At 35.6% G+C, this 20192-nt stretch overlaps 4 protein-coding genes across 4 annotated transcripts; all 4 read right to left on the minus strand.

The window, feature by feature from the left end:
- Positions 1–389: 389 nt before the first annotated feature.
- On the minus strand, positions 390–4366 carry LOC129808310 (cytochrome P450 6a8-like). The gene is made up of 3 exons (XM_055858150.1): positions 4312–4366; positions 999–2308; positions 390–935 (listed from the first exon to the last, which is right to left on the minus strand). Exons 2-3 carry the CDS (start codon positions 2095–2097, stop codon positions 514–516), a joined length of 1521 nt encoding a protein of 506 aa, XP_055714125.1. The 5' UTR covers positions 2098–2308; positions 4312–4366; the 3' UTR covers positions 390–513.
- Positions 4367–4961: 595 nt separating this feature from the next.
- On the minus strand, positions 4962–7022 carry LOC129808308 (cytochrome P450 6a8-like). The gene is made up of 2 exons (XM_055858147.1): positions 5540–7022; positions 4962–5477 (listed from the first exon to the last, which is right to left on the minus strand). Exons 1-2 carry the CDS (start codon positions 6636–6638, stop codon positions 5056–5058), a joined length of 1521 nt encoding a protein of 506 aa, XP_055714122.1. The 5' UTR covers positions 6639–7022; the 3' UTR covers positions 4962–5055.
- A 3507-nt stretch (positions 7023–10529) lies between these two features.
- On the minus strand, positions 10530–12222 carry LOC129808317 (cytochrome P450 6a8-like). The gene is made up of 2 exons (XM_055858159.1): positions 11124–12222; positions 10530–11061 (listed from the first exon to the last, which is right to left on the minus strand). The coding sequence occupies exons 1-2, from the start codon at positions 12220–12222 to the stop codon at positions 10640–10642; spliced, it is 1521 nt and encodes a 506-aa protein (XP_055714134.1). The 3' UTR covers positions 10530–10639.
- Positions 12223–16034: 3812 nt separating this feature from the next.
- On the minus strand, positions 16035–17875 carry LOC129808314 (probable cytochrome P450 6a23). Its single transcript, XM_055858155.1, has 2 exons — positions 16591–17875; positions 16035–16524 (listed from the first exon to the last, which is right to left on the minus strand). Exons 1-2 carry the CDS (start codon positions 17666–17668, stop codon positions 16106–16108), a joined length of 1497 nt encoding a protein of 498 aa, XP_055714130.1. The 5' UTR covers positions 17669–17875; the 3' UTR covers positions 16035–16105.
- Positions 17876–20192: the final 2317 nt, after the last annotated feature.

Consider the following 20192-nt stretch of genomic DNA (forward strand, 5'->3'; position numbering starts at 1 on the left):
AAAAATAAATAAAAGTTTCTAAAATAAGATTATGGTGCACCATCAGCAAGATAACATTACAGATTCGTCAAAAACAAGTATTTCGCGCACGCTAGACATGAATATATGACTTTCGTGTGATAGAAATTTCACTTTATGGCTTATTTTATCAACATTTTCGGTAGCCTCATGCATATCTTTCAGATTATAATTCAGAAGCGTTCACACGAATATTTAATTCTAAAATAAAATCACACAATTTAGCTATGATGTCATAAAAATGACAGATACAGGTAAACTTTTCTTTTGTAAATAACTTAAAGATGAATATTGATTATTCTATTTTTAATTGATTTAAACGCTGTTGAAGCGACATAATAATATTATCTCGTTTAATTAGACGATTATTAATATAAATTCTATTTATTTTGTAATTTTGTATTCACCATTACATGCATAAAACTTTACCATTTTTACGAAAGTATGACTCAAAGTATGAAACTAATATTTTGAACATTAAACTGACAAATTTATTCACAAAGAAGTTTTCTTCATCGTTAGCCACATACCGCCCTGAGCAGTCATTGTGAAGTTATCCTTCTGAAGGATGAGTGGATCAGGTGTCTTTGAGCAGGTTCCAACACTGAAGCTCCTTAGAACAGTCACCAATCCAACACGAACCTGCATCATACCAAAACGCAAGCCTATACAATTCCTAGGACCATCCCCAAAAGGAAAAAATGCAGCACTGTGACGATTTTTGGAATTTTCCACTGAAAATCGTTCTGGATCAAATTTATCGGGATTTTCGTAAATTTCCGGATCATTCTGGATTGCGTGGATTGGTATAATAACCCTAAGACCTTTCTTCAAAACAAACTTGGTCTCAGGCACTTGATAATCTTGAGTGATGCGACGTGTTACACTCCCGAGTGGCGGATATTTTCTTAACGTTTCTGAAATTGTTGGTACTTGTATTAAAGGTTCTATATTTAGATGTAATCTTTTTTAAAGTTTACCATTGATAACCTGATCAAGATATGTCATTTCCATGGCTGCCTCGTAAGTGAATTCTCCATTATATTTAGCCAGAGTTTCAACGACATTCCTCCGGGCTTTTTCTTGAATCTCCGGATTCTTTGCCATTTCGTACAAGGCGAATGTCATGGCAGTTGAACTTGTCTCGTATCCCGCTACGAAAAACACAAACGATTGGGAAGCAATCTCTTCCAAAGTCAATTTCCCTTCATTGTTGATAGTGTCGCCATCTAGGTTACCACGATCCTTGATCTGCATCAACAAATTCAAGAAATCATTCCGTTGAACCCCATTCTCTTCTCGATACTTAATTGTATCAAAGACAACACCACGGTAGAAATCAGACACATCCCTGCCAGTCATTGTAATGTGCAGTTTCCGAGAAAGTTCAACAAAGGATGATACGAAATTAAATTTAATAGTCCTCCACCAGCTCATTGCGAAAGCCTTATCACCGTAGATACGAAATTTCGCATTAGGATCCTTGAGACTATTGCAATCAAGTCCGAATGCACAAGAACCTATAACATCAGTGGTGAATCGCGAAAGATAATCTTTAATTTCAATTTCTGCCTTATCGCCTATTCTTTCAAATAAAGTTTTATGGAAGTTTTGAGCAACATCAATCACTGTCGGAAGCATCATCTTCATTCTCCCGCTGGTAAAGGTAGGTGAGATCTTAGCTCTTAGGATCCTCCACTTTTCACCATCAATGTTGAAGAGATGAGCAGAAATAGGGTCATCTTCGACATTGTAGTATTGTGCTCTATCGTGGAAGTACTGGAAATCCTTGATTAAGATTCTATGAATGAGGTCCAAATCTATAAGAAAAACTTGCGGTGCTATTGTAGCGTAGAATCCCATTAAGGGGGCTTTCCCTTTGAATCTTCTGTAGAACTGTTGAAATAATTCCGTTGTGTGTAATTTGGATCCCACTTGACCGATGTTGCCCCAAGGAATGCTTGGTTCTGCATGAGGTACTCCAAGTTCTGCCCAGTAGGAGAACTTGCGTTTGAAGAAGAAATAAACTAGAACAACGAAACCTCCAAGTAGAAACAAAATATCACTCCACAAAATCATTTTGAATGTTTTTTTCTTAATCGCTAGACAACTTTTTTGTATAGTCTTACTACAAATGATTCAAAAATCTCTTGTTTTTGCGCTTTTATACTCATGCACACAGACAGCAATTTGGCAATCTCTTCTACAGATGAAATTTTTGTTACACAGTCTTATCGTAATTTACGCTCTTCGATCAACGATGAAGATCGCGTAGAGTTGTCTTATGTTGCTATTACATTAAAATACAAAAAAGAAAAACAAAAGAGGAAAAGATTAAACTTCCCCCTTTATGATACGATTTGATATGAAAATTAAATGTGAGACAGATGTAATATTTTAATAAAGAAATATTTTTTAAACAGAACAATTCTATTATGCATGTTAGTATATTTTTTAAACTGAGATTGCGAATGGCTTCTTAAAAATTTATTGAAGATGAAAATGATACGGTAATTTGTCTAAAGCGAGACAGTTTGGAAAGTTGGACAAAGCAGTGTGGAATGTGAGACACCTCTTTAAAAACTTGATAATAAATCAATTAAATATTTCAATTTTCGATAAAAAGATTATTAAACCTAATTTTGTGATTATTTGAGAAGTTAAAAATGCAAAAGTCGTTATTAAACAATCAAAGAGTGACTTGCAAGAAGAATTTAAAAAATGTATTGCATGCGTGATATTCATAACCTTGACACGGTAGTTGTCATTTTTTCTGTTTCTTATGGAAGTTGCTAGGAAAATATCAAAGTGTTTTGTTTGATTTTTCAGCATAATTTGTGAAATATTGTTAAGTCCGCAGTGAAAATCGAAGGACATACATCCATTTAAAAGGTGAATATAAAATATTTCTGAAATATTACATTTAAAAAGGATAGAAAAGTGATTTATTTTAGTGTTGCATTCAAAACAAGTTTTATGAAATCTTGGACAAGTTGATTTTGTGAATGAATTTGGTGGTTTTGTGCAGTGAAATCATGTTAACAAGGACGACAAAGATCCTTAAGTATCCGGAGAAATAGTTGCAACAACAATTAGTAGCTGATAAGGAGAAAATCTCCTGGAAAAGGCTGCAAGGATTTCCAGATTCCGAAGATCACTTTTTCTGATAGAGTGGGTAGTATATATCGAAGAAGCACCTGGAGAAAGACAAAGGGGAGCCTCTACAGAACTCCCAAACAAATCAAAAAGGACCTGGCCGGATGAGGTATTCAAATCTGCTAAGAAGTTGCATCCGCTTTAAAGCTATAACTGCTGGACAGCGCGCGGCGTCTGTGAAATTTACAGAACCTCTTTTTGGTTGGACATCCAGGAAGTTCTTGGTAATTAGCGTTCCTCAACTGTTACCCGGACATAAACGAGGGATTAGCATAACCATCAAAAGTGCAAGTATACAGAGAAAATCCTCAACATTTGATTTTCTACATATTTTGTATGATATTTTGTCATTAATATCACTATGTCCAACTTTCCAAAAGTTTTTGTCTAACTTTCCAAAATTTTGTCCATCTTTTCAAAATGTGTAACTTTTTAATTTCCGTGAATTTTTCGATTATTCGGTTGCAATATTTAATAACAACTGTTAAGATTCTGTTAAAATATTTGTCAAAGAATCCCATGATACAAAAAAATGGTAAAAAATAATTATTTATTCAGTTTAAAAATGCATTTGAAATTGAATTTTTTCTTAAGTGTCTCGCTTTCCACCATTTACCCTATGTGTAATCTACCACTCATACAACTGTGAATCAAAAACAGAACAATACATTCAAACTTAGATTAAAATGCATTATCAGCAAGATAACATTACAGAAGTCAAAACCAACTGTTGAACATGCTGCATATGTATAAGATTAGTATGATACAGTATTTTAAATTTATGGCTTATTTCCTCAACAAGACCAGTAGCTTAATGCGTATCTTTCAGATTGCTTGTAATGCGTAATATTAGTACAATAATTTCTAAAATAAAATAGACCATTTAATTATGTTATACCATACGAAAATGAGACAGATCAACGTACAGTTTTTTCCTTAGGAAATGTTTAATGAGTTATAATGATTATTTCCTGTTTTATTATAATAACTTTCCAGAGAGACTTCTCAAGGAAAACTATATTTGTATAAGCGGATAATAAGTCTAATAAATCACTATGTTTCTATGCATAGTACTCATATTCAGATTTTGAAAAACAAAGCAATTTTTCCATTTTTATAATTATTTCAGAAACTTACCTTATCAAAAATTTATTCAATCGGGAACCCTCTTTAGTCTTATCCACATAACTCCATGAAGAGTCATCGTCAAACTGTTCTTTTGAAGAATCAGTAGATCAGGCGTTCGTGAACAGATTCCAACGTTGGAGCTCCTTAGAATAGTCGCCAAGTCAACGCGAAGTACAAAAATGTCTGAAATAAAATGCACTAATAAACTCACTCAAAAAAGGGGGTGCCATTAACTTTTTTTCCTCTTAACTTTAACACTTTTTAGGTGTAGAAATATATCAACATTTTTAATGTTAATTTTATACCTGTCTAAGGGTAAAATTATTATGAAAAAAGGGTAATTTTAACCCATAATACACCTAAAAAGAGTAATATTTACACCGATTTCGGATCAATAATGCAGGATAAAATTAACATTTCCGGAATGTTATTTTAACTTTTTCGGATTTCTCTCAGTGCTATAATATCTTACGGAAATGAGGCAGACCCAAGTACACCTTTTCCTTGTGAAGTCTTTAATGATTTATATTGATTGGTGTCTATTTTTAATTGTAATAACTTTCCAGAAAGACTTTCGAAGGAAAACGATTTCTAGATAAGAGCGAGCCAGCACGAAGATGTGCTCCAGTTTGAATGCGCGATGAAGAGAAAGACAGATGTAATATACTCCATTTATTTAAAAGTCATTTTCACATTTAGTCACACTAAAATATAAATTTTTTAAGTAAGTATCAAAGTAGTACATTCACGTATTTACTCCGATACCCTTCTTAATATTAGCCACATACCTCCCTGTGCAGTCATTGTAAAATTATCTTTCTGAAGGATCAGTGGATCAGGTGTCCGTGAGCACATTTCTATGAAGAAACTCCTCAGAACAGTCGCCAAGCCAACCCGAACCTGCATCATACCAAAACGCAAACCTATGCAATTCCTAGGACCATCTCCAAATGGTAAAAATGCAGCATTGTGACGATTTTTGGAATTTTCCACTGAAAATCGTTCCGGATCGAATTTATCTGGATTTTCGTAAATTTCCGGATCATTCTGGATTGCGTGGATTGGTATAATAACCCTAAGATCTTTCTTCAGGACAAACTTAGTCCCGGGCACTTGATAATCTTGAGTGATGCGACGTGTTACACTCCCCAATGGCGGATATTTTCTTAATGTTTCTGAAATTTTTTGCGTCCAAATTTAATATACAATCTTTAGATAAGATTTTCATAATATTTACCATTAATAACCTGATCGAGATAAGTCATCTCCATGGCTGCTTCGTAAGTAAATTCCCCGTTATATTTATCCAGAGTATCAAGCACATTTTTTCGTGCCTTTTCCTGAATCTCCGGATACTTCGCCATTTCGTATAAGGCAAATGTCATGGCAGTTGAACTTGTCTCGTATCCCGCTAGGAAAAAGACAAAGGATTGTGCAGCAATCTCTTCCAAAGTCAATTTCCCTTCATAGTTGATAGTATCGCCATCTAGGTTCCCACGATCCTTGATCTGCATCAACAAATTCAAGAAATCACTCCGCTGCACGCCTTTATTTTCTCTATACCTGATCGTGTCGAAAACAACACCTCGGTAGAAATCGGACACGTCTTTATCAGTTGTTGTAATATGCAATTTTCGAGCGAGTTCAACAAAGGACGATACGAAGTTGAATCTAATTGTCCTCCACCAACTAGTACTGAAAGCCTTATCACCATAGATACGAAATTTAGCATTAGGATCTTGAAGGCTATTGCAATCGAGTCCGAATGCACAAGAACCTATAACGTCAGTACTGAAACGCGAAAGATAATCTTTAATTTCAATCTCAGCTTTATCACCGATTTTCTCAAATAGAGTTTTGTGAAAGTTTTGAGCAACATCAATCACTGTCGGAAGCATCATCTTCATTCTGCCGCTGGTAAATGTAGGTGAGATCTTAGCTCTTAGGGTCTTCCACTTTTCACCATCAATGTTAAAGAGATGGGCAGAGATTGGATCATCCTCGAGGTTATAATATTGAGCCCTGTCGTGGAAGTACTGGAAATCCTTGATCAAGATTCTCTGAATGAGATCCAGGTCCATCAAAAAGACTTGTGGGGCAATTGTAGCGTAGAATCCCATGAAGGGGGCTTTCCCCTTGAATCTTTTGTAAAATTCCTGGAACAATTCCGTTGAATGCAACTTCGATCCCACTTGACCGATATTTCCCCAAGGAAAACTTGGTTCTGCATATGGTACTCCAAGTTTTGCCCAGTAAGAGTACTTTCGCTTGACGAAGAAGTAAATCAGAAAAACGAGTCCTCCAACGAGAAACACAATATCACTCCACAAGATCATTTTAAATTTTTATTCAACTTTCTTACACTGGATATTGTTTTCGTGTAGTTTTACTACAAATGACTGAAAATTCTGCTGTGTCTGAGCTTTTATACTCAGTCATACAAACAGAATTCTTCGACCTGTATTCTCAGATGAGACCTTTGGAAGACAATCAAGTCTTATCTGTACTTGCACACTTCGGCTATTACTGATCAATCCACCAGAAATACTACAAAACATCATCTGGTCCACCTTAAAGGCGTATTAAAAATGTCTTTAAAATTTAAACTATTCCTTTCAAAGTGATGGTGAACCCTCATTTTCTACATGCTACTCTAGCATTCCCATATCACAATTAACTAATAATTTGATTAAAGTGCACTATCATCATGATAGTTATTTCAAATGACTCAAAAATATTTCTTAAGCAAGCTGCATATATATATGATACTCTTGCGAGATAGCACAACGACTCCTGTATATGTACCATAGACTAAAGGTAGAGGTTTGAATGTATTCGATAGTCACTTTTAAGCGCTTGGATTGGTGCGGTACTGGTCACGTGACTCTCCCTCTTTTTTCTTTCTTCTCAATTTTGCCGCGCGGTTGAATTTAAATTTCAAAACATTTCTTTCTTCAAAATCAAATACTTTAGGAAAATATTCGATATTCATCTGCAATATGATGGACCAGAAGGAGTCGTTGGATAGCACCTTCACTATATGGCTTAATCATTCTACAAGTACAGAAGCTATAAGTGTATCTTCAAAACTATTTATGTATTACACAAAAAGATAGGAGAAGAGTGATTGTAATACAAAATGCACAACCCATTCGTGATCTGTTAGAGAACGAGGCAAAGTCAGATAGAGGAAGGCTTCGAAGGCTTGAAGCTTCGGACGCAATCTGACTTCGAATACTTGATATTTTTCCCATATTACTTTAATGAATATGACCCAAGGGGGAGATATTAGGATCGGGAGTGGTGTACAGGTGAAAATGAAGTGCTTGGAAGTCTTTGGAAGTGGAAGTGTTCAAATATAAAGGTTTTTTTTTGTCTAATTATGAATTTTTCAGACTACATTAGTTTTAGTTGAGATTTTAATTCAAGCGACAGTATAATTTGAAGAAGTTTGTTGAAATTTTCAAGTTAGGCTATTACAATGAAATGGAGCAAATACGCTCAAACTTATTATAGCTTAATTTGTGTCGTAATTTTTCCGAGGAAAATATTCAGTTGAACAATATTTTTCCTTAATTTTTGCAGGAATTACAAATTCATGTAGTGGCTCGCAAATAATGACATAGCATTGCAGTTGACTCTCAATTAATTTGATATAATTTCTTTTTTCTAATTTATCGTATTTGTGGGACTTTTTCGCGAATGTTGTTAAGCGGTATCCCATAGGTTACCTCTACCATTTTTTGTTTACCTGTTTGCATTTACTGGAAAGGTTTTAATGTATTATATTTCTTCGATGCCAAAAGTATTCTTCAAAAAAGTAGATTTGTGTTTTTGAGAACTATTACAAAATGAGGAACGAAGAGGTGCATTTGGAATATGTAATGCTAGACTAATTTTGGAAAGGTCTAAGTGATGTACTTTCATTAAAGAAACATTTTGGGAGTTTATTTAGATTTCGTCCTTACTCTAAGGATTATTGAAAAGTGGCTTTGGAAATTTAGAAACAGGGATTTATTCTTCGAAATATCAATTTCATTTTAAAGGGTCTCTAATATTGATGCCAATATTGCGAGAATCCTAGTAGAAGAAAATTTGTGGATAGCAATTTAAGAGATTGTTAAAATATCGGAAAACAATAATTAGATCGTATTTCGCTATGTAGAAAGGCTTGGATGTGTTTAAAAGCTCGGTACGTAGGTGCCACATTCTTTCACTCAAAGGAAAAAGCGTAACTTTATGATTGTGGCCATTTTTCTCCTGATATGTTGCGATAAACAATCTTTTCTGCGGATCGATTGGCGACAGATGATGAGGAATTGATCTAATACAACAATAGCGAAAAAGATCCTGGAAAAAATAGCCAAGCTTGTTGCAAAAGTTGATTAGCAATCATCTAAAAGTTTTCCACTAGTGCAAAATGTTTTAATTTTAAAGGATTTTGAAACAAGAGAGAGAATCAAGCTCAATAAAATGTGAAGATACGTCTGAAGTACTGAATTAGTTGTTGCACTCGTACTTTTGAACTCTTACAGACTTTCCAGAATAGTTTCAATAATTACAAATGACAATACGTATTTTTCCAAAAGTAGCTTCACAGTTTCTTATGAAAATTCAAAATATGTTGATACCCCTTCGTAAAACGCAGGCAATATTTAAATATTGAAAGTATGCAAGAATATCTAGCGCAAGAAATTCAAAATATAAGCAAAATTTCAAAAAATATATGTAAAAATAAATTTCTTGAGATTTTTTTTTAGAATTTACTTAATTAGATTTTTCAACATAATAAATAAATTATCCATTTCTAAGTATAAGAAGTGCATGAAGTGCAAGAAGTGCTGGAGGTATTGCATTATTTTCGAGAGTGTTGCGAAGTTCTGGAAGTGCGAAGGTCTCTTTCATACAAATCGTGGAAGTGCCTGGAAGTGGTGTACACATTTTCACCCAAATATCTCCCCCTTGATATGACCAAATTTTATAAAATATATTGCCAAAAAATCACATTTGTTAAAAGAATATGGGAAAAACGTGAAGTGTTTAAAACCAGAGTAATGTGCGATGCCTGAAAAGCTTCCCCTAAACTTTTTTTATCAGAGTTATCAGAGTTATTGTATTGTATTGTATTTATTTTTCATTACCATTAATACCTTATAATAACTCATGTTAACCCCACCGTATCTTGGGCCATAGCCGTCTTATCGTTGGTGACCAACCTCCAGGGTAAAACGATGGAAAACCCCTTCATAGGTTGTATGGCCAGGTCAGGTTTACACTTTTACAATATTATAAATGGAGAGTCTGTCCATGAGTGCCTTAATGGTAAGAAATGGGCCTAGCCATAATAGCTGTTTGGCTACTGTGCACAACAAATTGTTGTAATTAAAAGGTAAAAAAAACAAGAAAAGAAATAAAAAACATGAATTATACAAATAATAAGATAAGATAAGATTTTGCCAGGGGTCAGTTCTCCATTTCGGATATTCCGATGCATCCAGGCCACCAATTGGGCCCCTTATGCTTCCCCACTCCTATTCTATCTTATCCCCCGATACGGGTAGCCGCTCTATATCGCAGCTCTGTGTGGACAATCAATGCCGTTACTATATCACAGCATCCCTTCTCGGTGTGTGTTTGGGATCAGTGACAGCGAATATTTGTATCGATTGAAGTACCACTTTCACATCGAAACTCGTTCTCGTACCAGCCACTATTGTTTAGGCGGTTCACTTTTTTGTCAATATGCACCATTGACATTACTATTCATTCATTCGCTGGACGAATTCAAAGCCGATATGGCATGAGAAATCTTTTTCTGCTGCTGCTCAGCTTTGAACCCCAGACCTCGCAGTCATAGAGCTACTACTCTATCCACTGACCCACTCGAGGCCCCATACAAATAATAAATGACATCAAACAGTGAACCACAAAGAAAAGAAATATATAAAATTTAAAGAAAGAACAATACAGAGCATCAGAAAGTGGTTCCGGATCACGATCGCAAAGCCGAACCCCAAGCAGTTTAATTATTATTATTAGTTATCAATCTTCAAACAAATCTTTATATTTTACATCTTTGAAAAGGCATTTAAAAGTCTCCTTATTTCGAATTCTCCGAAACCGATCTTTAATTCAGATTTTTTTAAACCTTCAATACCGAGTGGATCACCAGTGACTCAAAGAAAACAATTTTTCTGACTATTTAGTTTTTAGAGAAAGTCACAACTATAGAGAATATGATGAAAATATGATAGGAGACTCAAACTTCTTAGGAAGGTAGCCAATTTCTTCAAGATTTTTATATTATCTCAGAAACTTTACCCCAGCATAAATTCATTCATTCAGGAACCCTCTTTAGTCTGATCCACATACCTCCCTGAGGGGTCATCGTTAAACTGTTCTTCTTTAGAATGAGTGGATCAGGTGTTCGTGAACAGATTCCTACGTTGAAGCTCCTTAGAATAGTCACCAATCCAACACGAACCTGCATCATACCAAAACGCAGGCCTATACAATTTCTAGGACCATCTCCAAATGGCAAAAATGCAGCACTGTGACGATTTTTGGAATTTTCCACTGAAAATCGTTCTGGATCAAATTTGTCTGGATCTGGATATATTTCCGGATCATTTTGTATTGCATGGATGGGTATAATAACGCTGAGACCTCTCTTCAGAACAAACTTAGTCCCAGGTACTGCATAATCTTGAACGATGCGACGTGTTAAACTTCCCAATGACGGGTACTTTCTTAACGTTTCTAAAAATATTTTTATTTATAATTAAAATACTATCTTTACAAAATAAATACACAATAGTTACCATTGATAACTTGATCGAGATAAGTCATCTCCATGGATGCTTCGTAAGTAAATTCCCCGTTATATTTATCCAGAATATCAAGCACATTTTTTCGTGCTTTTTCTTGTATCTCCGGATTCTTCGCCATTTCGTATAAGGCGAATGTCATGGTAGTTGAACTTGTCTCATATCCTGCTAAGAAAAACACTAAAGATTGTGCGGCAATCTCTTCCAAAGTCAATTTCCCTTCATTGTCAATAGTGTTGCCATCTAGGTTCCCACGATCCTTGATCTGCATCAACAAATTCAAGAAATCATTCCGTTGAACCCCATTCTCTTCTCGATACTTAATCGTATCAAAGACAACACCACGGTAGAAATCAGATACGTCTTTATCAGTTGTTGTAATATGCAATTTTCGAGCCAGTTCTATATGAGATTTTGCGAAGCTGTTTACTATAATTTTCCACCAACTTTTACCAAGAACCTGATCGCCGTAAATACGGAATTTCACTTTAGGGTCCCGAAGGTTATTGCAATCGAGTCCGAATGCACAAGAACCTATAACATCAGTGGTGAAACGCGAAAGATAATCCTTAATTTCAATCTCAGCTTTATCACCGATCCTATCAAGCAAGATTTTATGGAAGTTTTGAGCAACATCAATCACTGTTGGAAGCATCATCTTCATTCTCCCGCTGGTAAAGGTAGGTGAGATCTTAGCTCTTAGGGTCTTCCACTTTTCACCATCAATGTTAAAGAGATGGGCAGATATAGGATCATCCTCGAGGTTATAATATTGAGCCCTGTCGTGGAAGTACTGGAAATCCTTGATTAAGATTCTCTGAATAAGATCAAGGTCCATCAGAAAGACTTGCGGTGCTATTGTAGCGTAGAATCCCATAAAGGGGGCTTTCCCTTTGAATCTTCTGTAGAACTGTTGAAACAATTCCGTTGAATGCAACTTCGATCCCACTTGACCGATATTTCCCCAAGGAAAACTTGGTTCTGCAGAAGACACTCCAAGTTTTGCCCAGTAGGAGTACTTGCGTTTGACGAAGAAGTAAATCAGAACAATGAATCCTCCGAGGAAGACCGCTACTTCACTACACAGATTCATTCAGATTTTTAAAAGACTGAGTCGTAGCACTGAAAATATTTCCGTAAGGTCTTTCTGCAAATGACTGTAAACCTCTCAGTTTTGAGGCTTTTATACTGTTTTATACAATTTTTTTTATGTCATGCGTCATTTGAATAATCTTTTTGCAAATAAGAGTTTTACACTAAAGTGAAAATAATAAAGTATCTGAGTCCATTAAACTCAATTTTTTGGGGATACTGGAGCAAGAACTAGTCAGGAAATGAAAATTTTCTTTGCGTTTTGTTGCTCAGGAATGTTTGACTCAGACACTGAGAGAAATCCGAAAAAGTTAAAATAACATTCCGAAAATGTTAATTTTGCCCTGCATTATTGATCCGAAATCGGTGTAAATATTACCCTTTTTAGGTGTATTATGGGTTAAAGTTACCCTTTTTCATGTTAATTTTATCCTTAAAAAGGTGTAAAATTAACATTAAAAAATGTTGATATATTTTTTCGCCTAAAAAGTGTTAAAGTTAAGAGGAAAAAAAGTTAATCGTACCCTCATTTTTTTCTCAGTGGACCATTAAATATTTTTGTCGATAAAAATAGAGGTTCATTGTATAATCATGTCGAGTCACTTTATTTTGTATACAATGTAACCATTACAATGTGCTGGTATTGGAAGAATATGATGATCGTAGATCCCCCGGGACCGTCTTTCCCGTGGTGAATGCTTCATCCGTGCGTCCGTACTAAAAGATATCCGAAAATGAAGAACTAATCGCGCGACGCGTTTTCGAGCAATCCAAAAACAACATGGTTTTGGAGGGGGAGGGGAAATAAGGGGCATGTTAATGGTCCCAGGGTCGACTTATGGGGGGGGGGCGGCGAATGTCCCAAGTCTCTATCTCCTACCGTTTGTTCTCTAGGCGTGCTAACGACCGGACACACGAACCCACAAACGCAGAAATGGAAAAACAGCGTGACGTCAAAAACTCTAAACTTCGAATTGCCAAAATTCTACCAAAATACGAGTTGGAGTCTATGTATTTGTATTCAGTTTTAATTGTTTGCAAGGAAATAATAAGTTCATAAATTTTTTGTGGTAGTTTTTATGTGACACATTTTTTACCTTTTTTACTAAGGATTTATTTAAATAGATAAAGTTGTTTACTATGAATGTATATATGACTTTTTTATTAAAATCAAAGAAACTTGTTTTAAAATATGCTAACTTTTATTGAGGTTTTATTTATTTTGACCCTTCAACGTGTACTTCTCAATATTATTTCGTTAAAATTGTAATTTATATTGGTCTCAGTAGATTAATAAAATAGACTAGGGGAAACTGGGGCACCACTAAACACAGGGTATCACCAAACACTGCGATTTTTTAATCGAATATTGGATATCAGAGGATAAGACTTATAGTAATTTATAGGCACTATCGGGATGCTTGTCCAATGAAGGAATGGTCGAGATAGTCCAAGTAGTTTAGAAATAAAAATTAGTGTTTGGTGGTACCCCGTGTTTGGTGGTGCCCCAGTTTCCCCTAAGTATCGATAAAAGTCTTTTTTCCTCGAAATTTTTGTTTTTGTTTATTTTCAATTCCTTTGTTCATTCCAGGCTTGCGATCAAACAGTGTGGCATAGACTGTGCGTTTTAGGTCTTCCGAGAAAATTTAAGAAAGCTTTAAATCTAGACATATTCCCCGCTGATATAAACTATGAAAAAATAATTATTGTGTCCTGGTATCCCAAAGAAAAACAACTTTTCATATCGAGATTTTTATGAGAATTGTTCAAATCAATGATTAGGGATGATTCAACAGTATTTTCTTATAAGGACGCAATGTCCGCCTGGGTAGAAAGGGGAGGGATAGACTTTTGGGAGGTCTCCCGAAGATCCCAAGTCTCTATCTTTAACCGTTTGGGCTCTAGGCGTGGTTGCGGCCGGACGGGCAGACGGATAGATGAACATATCATATTTAATCAGTGCATTTGAGGACTCCAAGACTAGTCAAATTTTCATGCAAATTCTTATAAAAGGTAAGTAAAGAATTCTTCGCTTGATCTTCAACCGTATTGTCCGATAAAGATCATTACTTTTATAATATCAAATGTTAAACTTCTTAAAGCCTTTATAAGCTATTATATGTATATCATAACACGCAAAAACCAAGCTGAAATAAGAATATCAAAGTTCCTTTGATATTGAGGACTTTTTAATACAGAAAATTTTAGAACAAAATCAAAATAGATGAGGCATCATTTATACCAACATTCCAATTTTGAGATAAAGAACACTTACAGGTTTGAGTTAACACTAAACCTATCGACGGTTTTTGGTCGTTTTTCGGTCAAATAACAAGCCGCGGTAGGGTACCCAAGCAGCACATCTTGGTTATTTAACTGTTGGACAACGTTTTTATATCTTGTTTGGTTGAAATAACTGTATTTTAACGTTGGCACAACGATAATTTTTGGTTAAGTTATTTTGTGCTGCTTGGATTGGATGCTCAATAAATTTGTCTTGGAAAAGAGCAAAAAATTAAAATTTAAACATTGAGAGATATATTACATGAATATTTTAAGAATTCATAAAGTTAGATAGTGATATTGTACCGTTTAAGTATGTGTTAATTTTAAACCGGTCAATTTGATCAGGTCTTGGGAGGTTTAGTGTTAAATATTTAGTGTAAAAATTAAAAATTTGCGATTCTTAGTTTAAGCCTTAAAGGTTGAGATAAAGACTTCATCTATCCCAAACTTGCCTCGAAATGTCCTGCATTGAAAATTTTAAAAGATCCTTTCGTGCAGCTTTTAAATTAAAAAAAAAAACTCAAAATTATTATGAATTTGATATAGTTGGGCTAGGCTTAAAGAAATTTAACGTTTTAAGATAAAGGTTCTTTATTGGAGAATACGAATTATCCATTTAAAGGTCGATTTGAAGATTTAAAACTTAAAGATTGAGGGGCAATTTCGATATAACGCTCCTTTGTCTTTTTTACCATTTCTACATAGATTTGTATATTTTTTTCCTCACACAGGGGTTAAATATCAATCCCATATCCGTGAAGTGGCGTTGGGAATACTAAAACCCTTAATTCCAATTAAATTCAATCCAATATAATTCAAGCACCTTTAACCCTTTAAGGACGATTGGAGCACCGGTGTCGCATAAAGAAAATAATTTTTCCTGACTACCTAAAGTTATTTTTAAAGTATTTTCCTTATGTTTTGTACGTAATTTCAAAGCAAAAGGTTGAACGAATCTATGATATTTCTTGCCAGTCTCCAGTTATTTGCTATATACTAAATATTTAAGCTTAAAAATGGCGAATTTTTAAATTCACATATTGAAAAATGATTTTAATTATTTTTGGTACTACCAATTTTTTCTAAGCAAAACCCTTTTGGGAATGAAAAACTACATTACTCATACGTAATATTTTTCATCAGACTGAAAATTATTATTCATTGTTATTGTAAGAAAAATTACTTAAACTTTCGGGGTATTTTTGTCCCTATCGTACGTAGAGGTAAAAAATGCACCGAATAAGACTCTGTTGGACTTTCCAAAGTTAGATGTAAAAGGTTTCACAAATTTTGTTTATCAGTTTAATTTTTATTATTGATTTTCTGTCCGTGAAGTGTCTCGTCGTTAAAGGGTTAATGCGAGAAACTTTCTGATGACTTAACACAAATGGCAAAGCACTTGGATTCGAACACCTAACGAATATTCCTTCTTATTGTTTTCATTGATTTTTCCCCCGAATACCAGAGCAACTTTAAAGAATCAATTCACACAGACGCTGCACAGTTTCATTAAATCTTCCAAAGAGCTACAAATAATGGCATTTATTGATTTTCCAGGAAAAAGTTTCAGGTAAACAGAATCTTGCTGCTCGATGCAATTAAAATTTTTCCACTTTTAAGTGAATACCTTTTTCCAGGATCAAAAAAGGTAGGGTGAGGGAGAAGCCTTTGATGGGAATTTCGGTTTTGGCACATGGTGAGAACTTGAGGGTTCTCAGGAGAGCCACCAGACCAACTCTCACTTGCATCATGGCAAAACGTTGACCAATGCACACCCTTGGTCCTTCGCCGAAGGGAATGAAGGAGTACTGTGGACGTGCAGCTAAAGCTTCTTTGGTGAATCTGTCGGGATCGAATTTGTCTGGATTGGGGTAGTATTGTGGGTCATGATGAAAACCGTAGATTGGGATGAAGGTCCTCATACCAGGTTTTATTGTGACATTGCTATTGGGCATTTTATATTCTTCTGTGCAAATCCTCAGAAGACTGGCCAGAACGGGATATTTTCGTAGGGTTTCTATAAAAGAGAAAATGCGGTTAATATTTTCACCATCAATCCCCAAATTCATTTCTCAATCATCACCATTGACTACTTGTTCCAAGTACGTCATATCCATCATAGCTTCATAAGTGAACTCATTGTTATGCTGCTGCAAAACATGATTGATGTGTTCTCTCGTCTTCTCTTGGATATCAGGATTGAGTGCCAATTCGTACAGACAGTACATCATGGTTGTAGATGATGTCTCAAAGCCAGCCAGGAAGAATATAAATGCTTGAGCAGCCAATTCGTTAAATGTCAATTTCTCACTGTCTTGTGCATTGTTCTTCAAATCAATTAGTAAGTTCATAAAATCATTCCTCTGTACGCTATTCTGTTCCCTGTAGGCTACGGTCTCTCGGACGACCTTCATGTAAAAGGATGCAACTTTGGGATCGTTGAAGGACATATTGAAGAATCTGCCGACTTTTGGGAACGTCAGTAAGAATAGTTGCTTCATGCCTTCGAGGATGGTTCTCTTGAAGGCCAGGATCCCATACTGCCGGAACTCTGTATTTGGATCCTTAAGGCTATTGCACTCCAGTCCGAAAGCACAGTTCCCAATGACATCAGTAGTGAACCTAGCCAGTAAATCCTTGATCTCAACTGTACTATCCGTACTAGCTTGTTCCCGGACAGTCCTTTCAAATTCCTGGGAAATTCCGATAATAATCGGGAACATCAACTTCATTCGACCACTGGTAAAGGTAGGAGTTAATTTAGCCCTTAGGTTTTTCCATTTATTCCCTGTCAGCGACAGCAAATGAGCAGACAGTGGATCAGCCTTTTCATTGGCATAGAAACCGCGATCTTCAAAATGATGGAAGTCCTTTACAAGGACAGCCTTCACAAGATCAGGATCGCAAATCATAATTGATGGTGAGGTGAACATATACAACCCACCAAATTTTCCCTTCTTCTTCAGTTCCTTGTAATTCCTGTGAACTCGATCCTTGAAAGGAATACCTTCCATAAGTCCACTTCCTGCTATTCCAAGAAGAAACATTGGCTCGATATAAGGCAATCCCTCCCGTTCCCAATGGGACTGCTTATGCTTCACATAGAAGTAGAAGGCAGCAAAAGCTGCCAAAACAGTGAACACTGTATCAAGCCACTCCATCTCTTTCACTTTCAATGTAATTAAATGTTTTTAAAACTTTTTTTTTTTAAGTCACAAAATCAATGTTCAAGGTGTTTCCCACTAAACCCATTTGTCTGGGATAAACTGCGTAATTCGTCTGTATAGTCCAACTTTTTATATCATACTGAATCAATCATTCTAAAGATCTCAATATATCACTGTGTGAGTTTGTTTTCGGAATACTAATGCTCTTCAGTGTTAATGCTTTAGAATGTTTATTGAGGGAACACCAACAAATGAATAAGCCACAGTGACGAATCACTTTTCAGATGCTCTCCAATGCCTTAGCTATATGAATTCTCTGTATCATCTCTAATATAGGCAATTCTAGCTATGTGGATACCGAGAGAAAAAAAGTAATCAGAAGGATATTCACTCCTAATTAGGTATTGATCAATCAAATGTACTAATGAAACAATAAATAGCACTGTTAAGGATCTTACAGTCCTGCTGTAGGGGAGTGGAAGGATAATTGATACACTTCCATCTGACTTTGGTTAGAAACATTTTTAAGACTTATAAACATTTTGGAAGAGAAAAGCATGCAATAACGTTTAGTGATTGAGTTACATCTTAAAATCTTTAAACTTTTTGGGCTTCAATTAAAATGAAGAAATTTCTTCAACAATCTACTAAAAAAAATGAAATGCTCTATGTTCCTGAATCAATTCCGATTATTACTCAAAAATAAAAAAAGATTGGTTTAATTTTCACAATTTCCAAAGATCATGTGAAAATATATTAGGGGAGACCGGGGTACAATTAGCCAGGGGTAGAAGTAGACAGTGGATTTTTCTCATTTCCCTGAAAATGTACATTGAGCAAAGTATTTTTTAATGAAAGCAGGAACACATCCCCATATTCCCAGAAAAATTTATAAATCTGATCCTGTTATTCTACAATTTAGAAAAGGACAGATAATCCTAACCGGCTTATGTAGGTGAGATTCTTAACGTGAGCTAACTCGGAATGCATGCAAATTCGATTTAAAGCTGAAGTTGGGGGACGCCATTCAGGTATCTTGAATCAAATTCGTGAAATTATATAAATTTTGTATTAAAACCAAAATATCAAGGATTTGGATGGACTGGCAGAAAAGTGATATATGGGTGAAACGTAAACCAGAAAGTTCTCTATCATTTTGCCATAGAACATGATCTCATCGATTACTCAGAAGCCAAGATAAGCGCGGTCTTTCGTTTCTCAACTCGTTTTATCCACCAGATCGCCCCAAGTGTTCATTTGGTGAACTTCAACTATATGAAAGAATTGTTGTATTTTGTGAGACTTTCCATTTAAAACCCTATTTTAAGTGTCTTGGTCGAGTAGAAGCAGTCAAATTGGCATCTGAGTGATTTCAAAGCGTTATTATGGGAAAATTCAATTTTTCACACTTAAACGGCAAAATCGGACAGACGGCGTAGTCTGATCGGAAAATAATGTATGGACGAAATATAGAGACAAATGTCCTCTACAATTATGTCGAAGTAATCATCAAAATCGGTTAAGCACGTGTCGAAATAATTGAGGTTATGTGATATTGAAATTGGTTTTTCGACTGTGGCGCCCCTGGTGTTGGTCCCACGAAGTTCAAGTGTTCTAGAGACTTGTAGCATTTGGTGAGATCTTTCGTTTAAGCCCTCATTCATCAAAATCGGTCACATAGAACCGGAGATATGATTTTTTGAATGTTGTGAACTTTGACCTCTTATATCTCCGGTTCTATTATAACCACAGCGAACTCACGCCACTTTTTGGAAACGTCCTAGACTAGACTACAACAATCTAAAATTTCATTAACTTGAACAAGGGATTTTTAGAGAAGAATGAGTTTGAATTTCGATGAATTTTGACGGTATCGCAGCGCCACCTGTGGTGACTTTTTGAACTTTCATCTGAAAGTGCTCAGCGAAACGAAACTAAAACACCAAAATTTAGGTCAAAATGTTAATTAGAACCGGAGAATTAGGCCGATCAATTTTCGAACTTCCCAAAAAGCTTTCCAAAAAGCCCTCACTTTTTAAATTCTGACAATTAGAACCAGAGTTATGGCAATTTTAAGAAATTTTTTTTTGGACCCTTATAGCTCGGGTCAGACGGATCGGGGGACCTTAAGTTTGGTATTGATCGAAAGCCCTAAGACCTAGCTATAAGATACTAAAATTTGAGCCCGATCGATGCCATAGGGGCGGAGCTATTGAGAAAACAAAAAAAGGGGGGTCTTCAAAATGGCGGAAGGAGGGGTGGGGGGTGGGGGGTCTATGCACCAAGTTGCAATTTTCATACGATATATAACCTTTGCCGAAAACCGCAAGTCGATATCTCTTATAGTTTAGGAGCTATTAAGCTCCAAAAAGCTGCCGAACGGACGGACGGACACACGGACGGGAACGGTTTTTAGCCATCCATATATTCGTGATCAGGAAGTGTCAAAACACATTCTGGCAAAGTTTGGGGCCGATCGGAGGACATGAGATTTTATTAGGATTATAGTAGGTGAGAT

The sequence above is a fragment of the Phlebotomus papatasi genome, chromosome 3, assembly GCF_024763615.1.
Source record: "Phlebotomus papatasi isolate M1 chromosome 3, Ppap_2.1, whole genome shotgun sequence".
Taxonomy (NCBI): Eukaryota; Metazoa; Arthropoda; class Insecta; order Diptera; family Psychodidae; genus Phlebotomus; species Phlebotomus papatasi.

Excerpts from the sequence above, each read along its gene's own strand:
- LOC129808310 (XM_055858150.1), bottom strand. The coding sequence starts at position 2,097 with ATGATTTTGTGGAGTGATATTTTGTTTCTACTTGGAGGTTTCGTTGTT. Across the intron at positions 936-998 it reads TCTTGATCAGGTTATCAATG|AAACGTTAAGAAAATATCCG; the intron begins GTAAACTTTAAA and ends CAACAATTTCAG.
- LOC129808314 (XM_055858155.1), bottom strand. The coding sequence starts at position 17,668 with ATGGAGTGGCTTGATACAGTGTTCACTGTTTTGGCAGCTTTTGCTGCC. Across the intron at positions 16,525-16,590 it reads CTTGGAACAAGTAGTCAATG|AAACCCTACGAAAATATCCC; the intron begins GTGATGATTGAG and ends TCTCTTTTATAG.
- LOC129808317 (XM_055858159.1), bottom strand. The coding sequence starts at position 12,222 with ATGAATCTGTGTAGTGAAGTAGCGGTCTTCCTCGGAGGATTCATTGTT. Across the intron at positions 11,062-11,123 it reads TCTCGATCAAGTTATCAATG|AAACGTTAAGAAAGTACCCG; the intron begins GTAACTATTGTG and ends AAATATTTTTAG.
- LOC129808308 (XM_055858147.1), bottom strand. The coding sequence starts at position 6,638 with ATGATCTTGTGGAGTGATATTGTGTTTCTCGTTGGAGGACTCGTTTTT. Across the intron at positions 5,478-5,539 it reads TCTCGATCAGGTTATTAATG|AAACATTAAGAAAATATCCG; the intron begins GTAAATATTATG and ends AAAAAATTTCAG.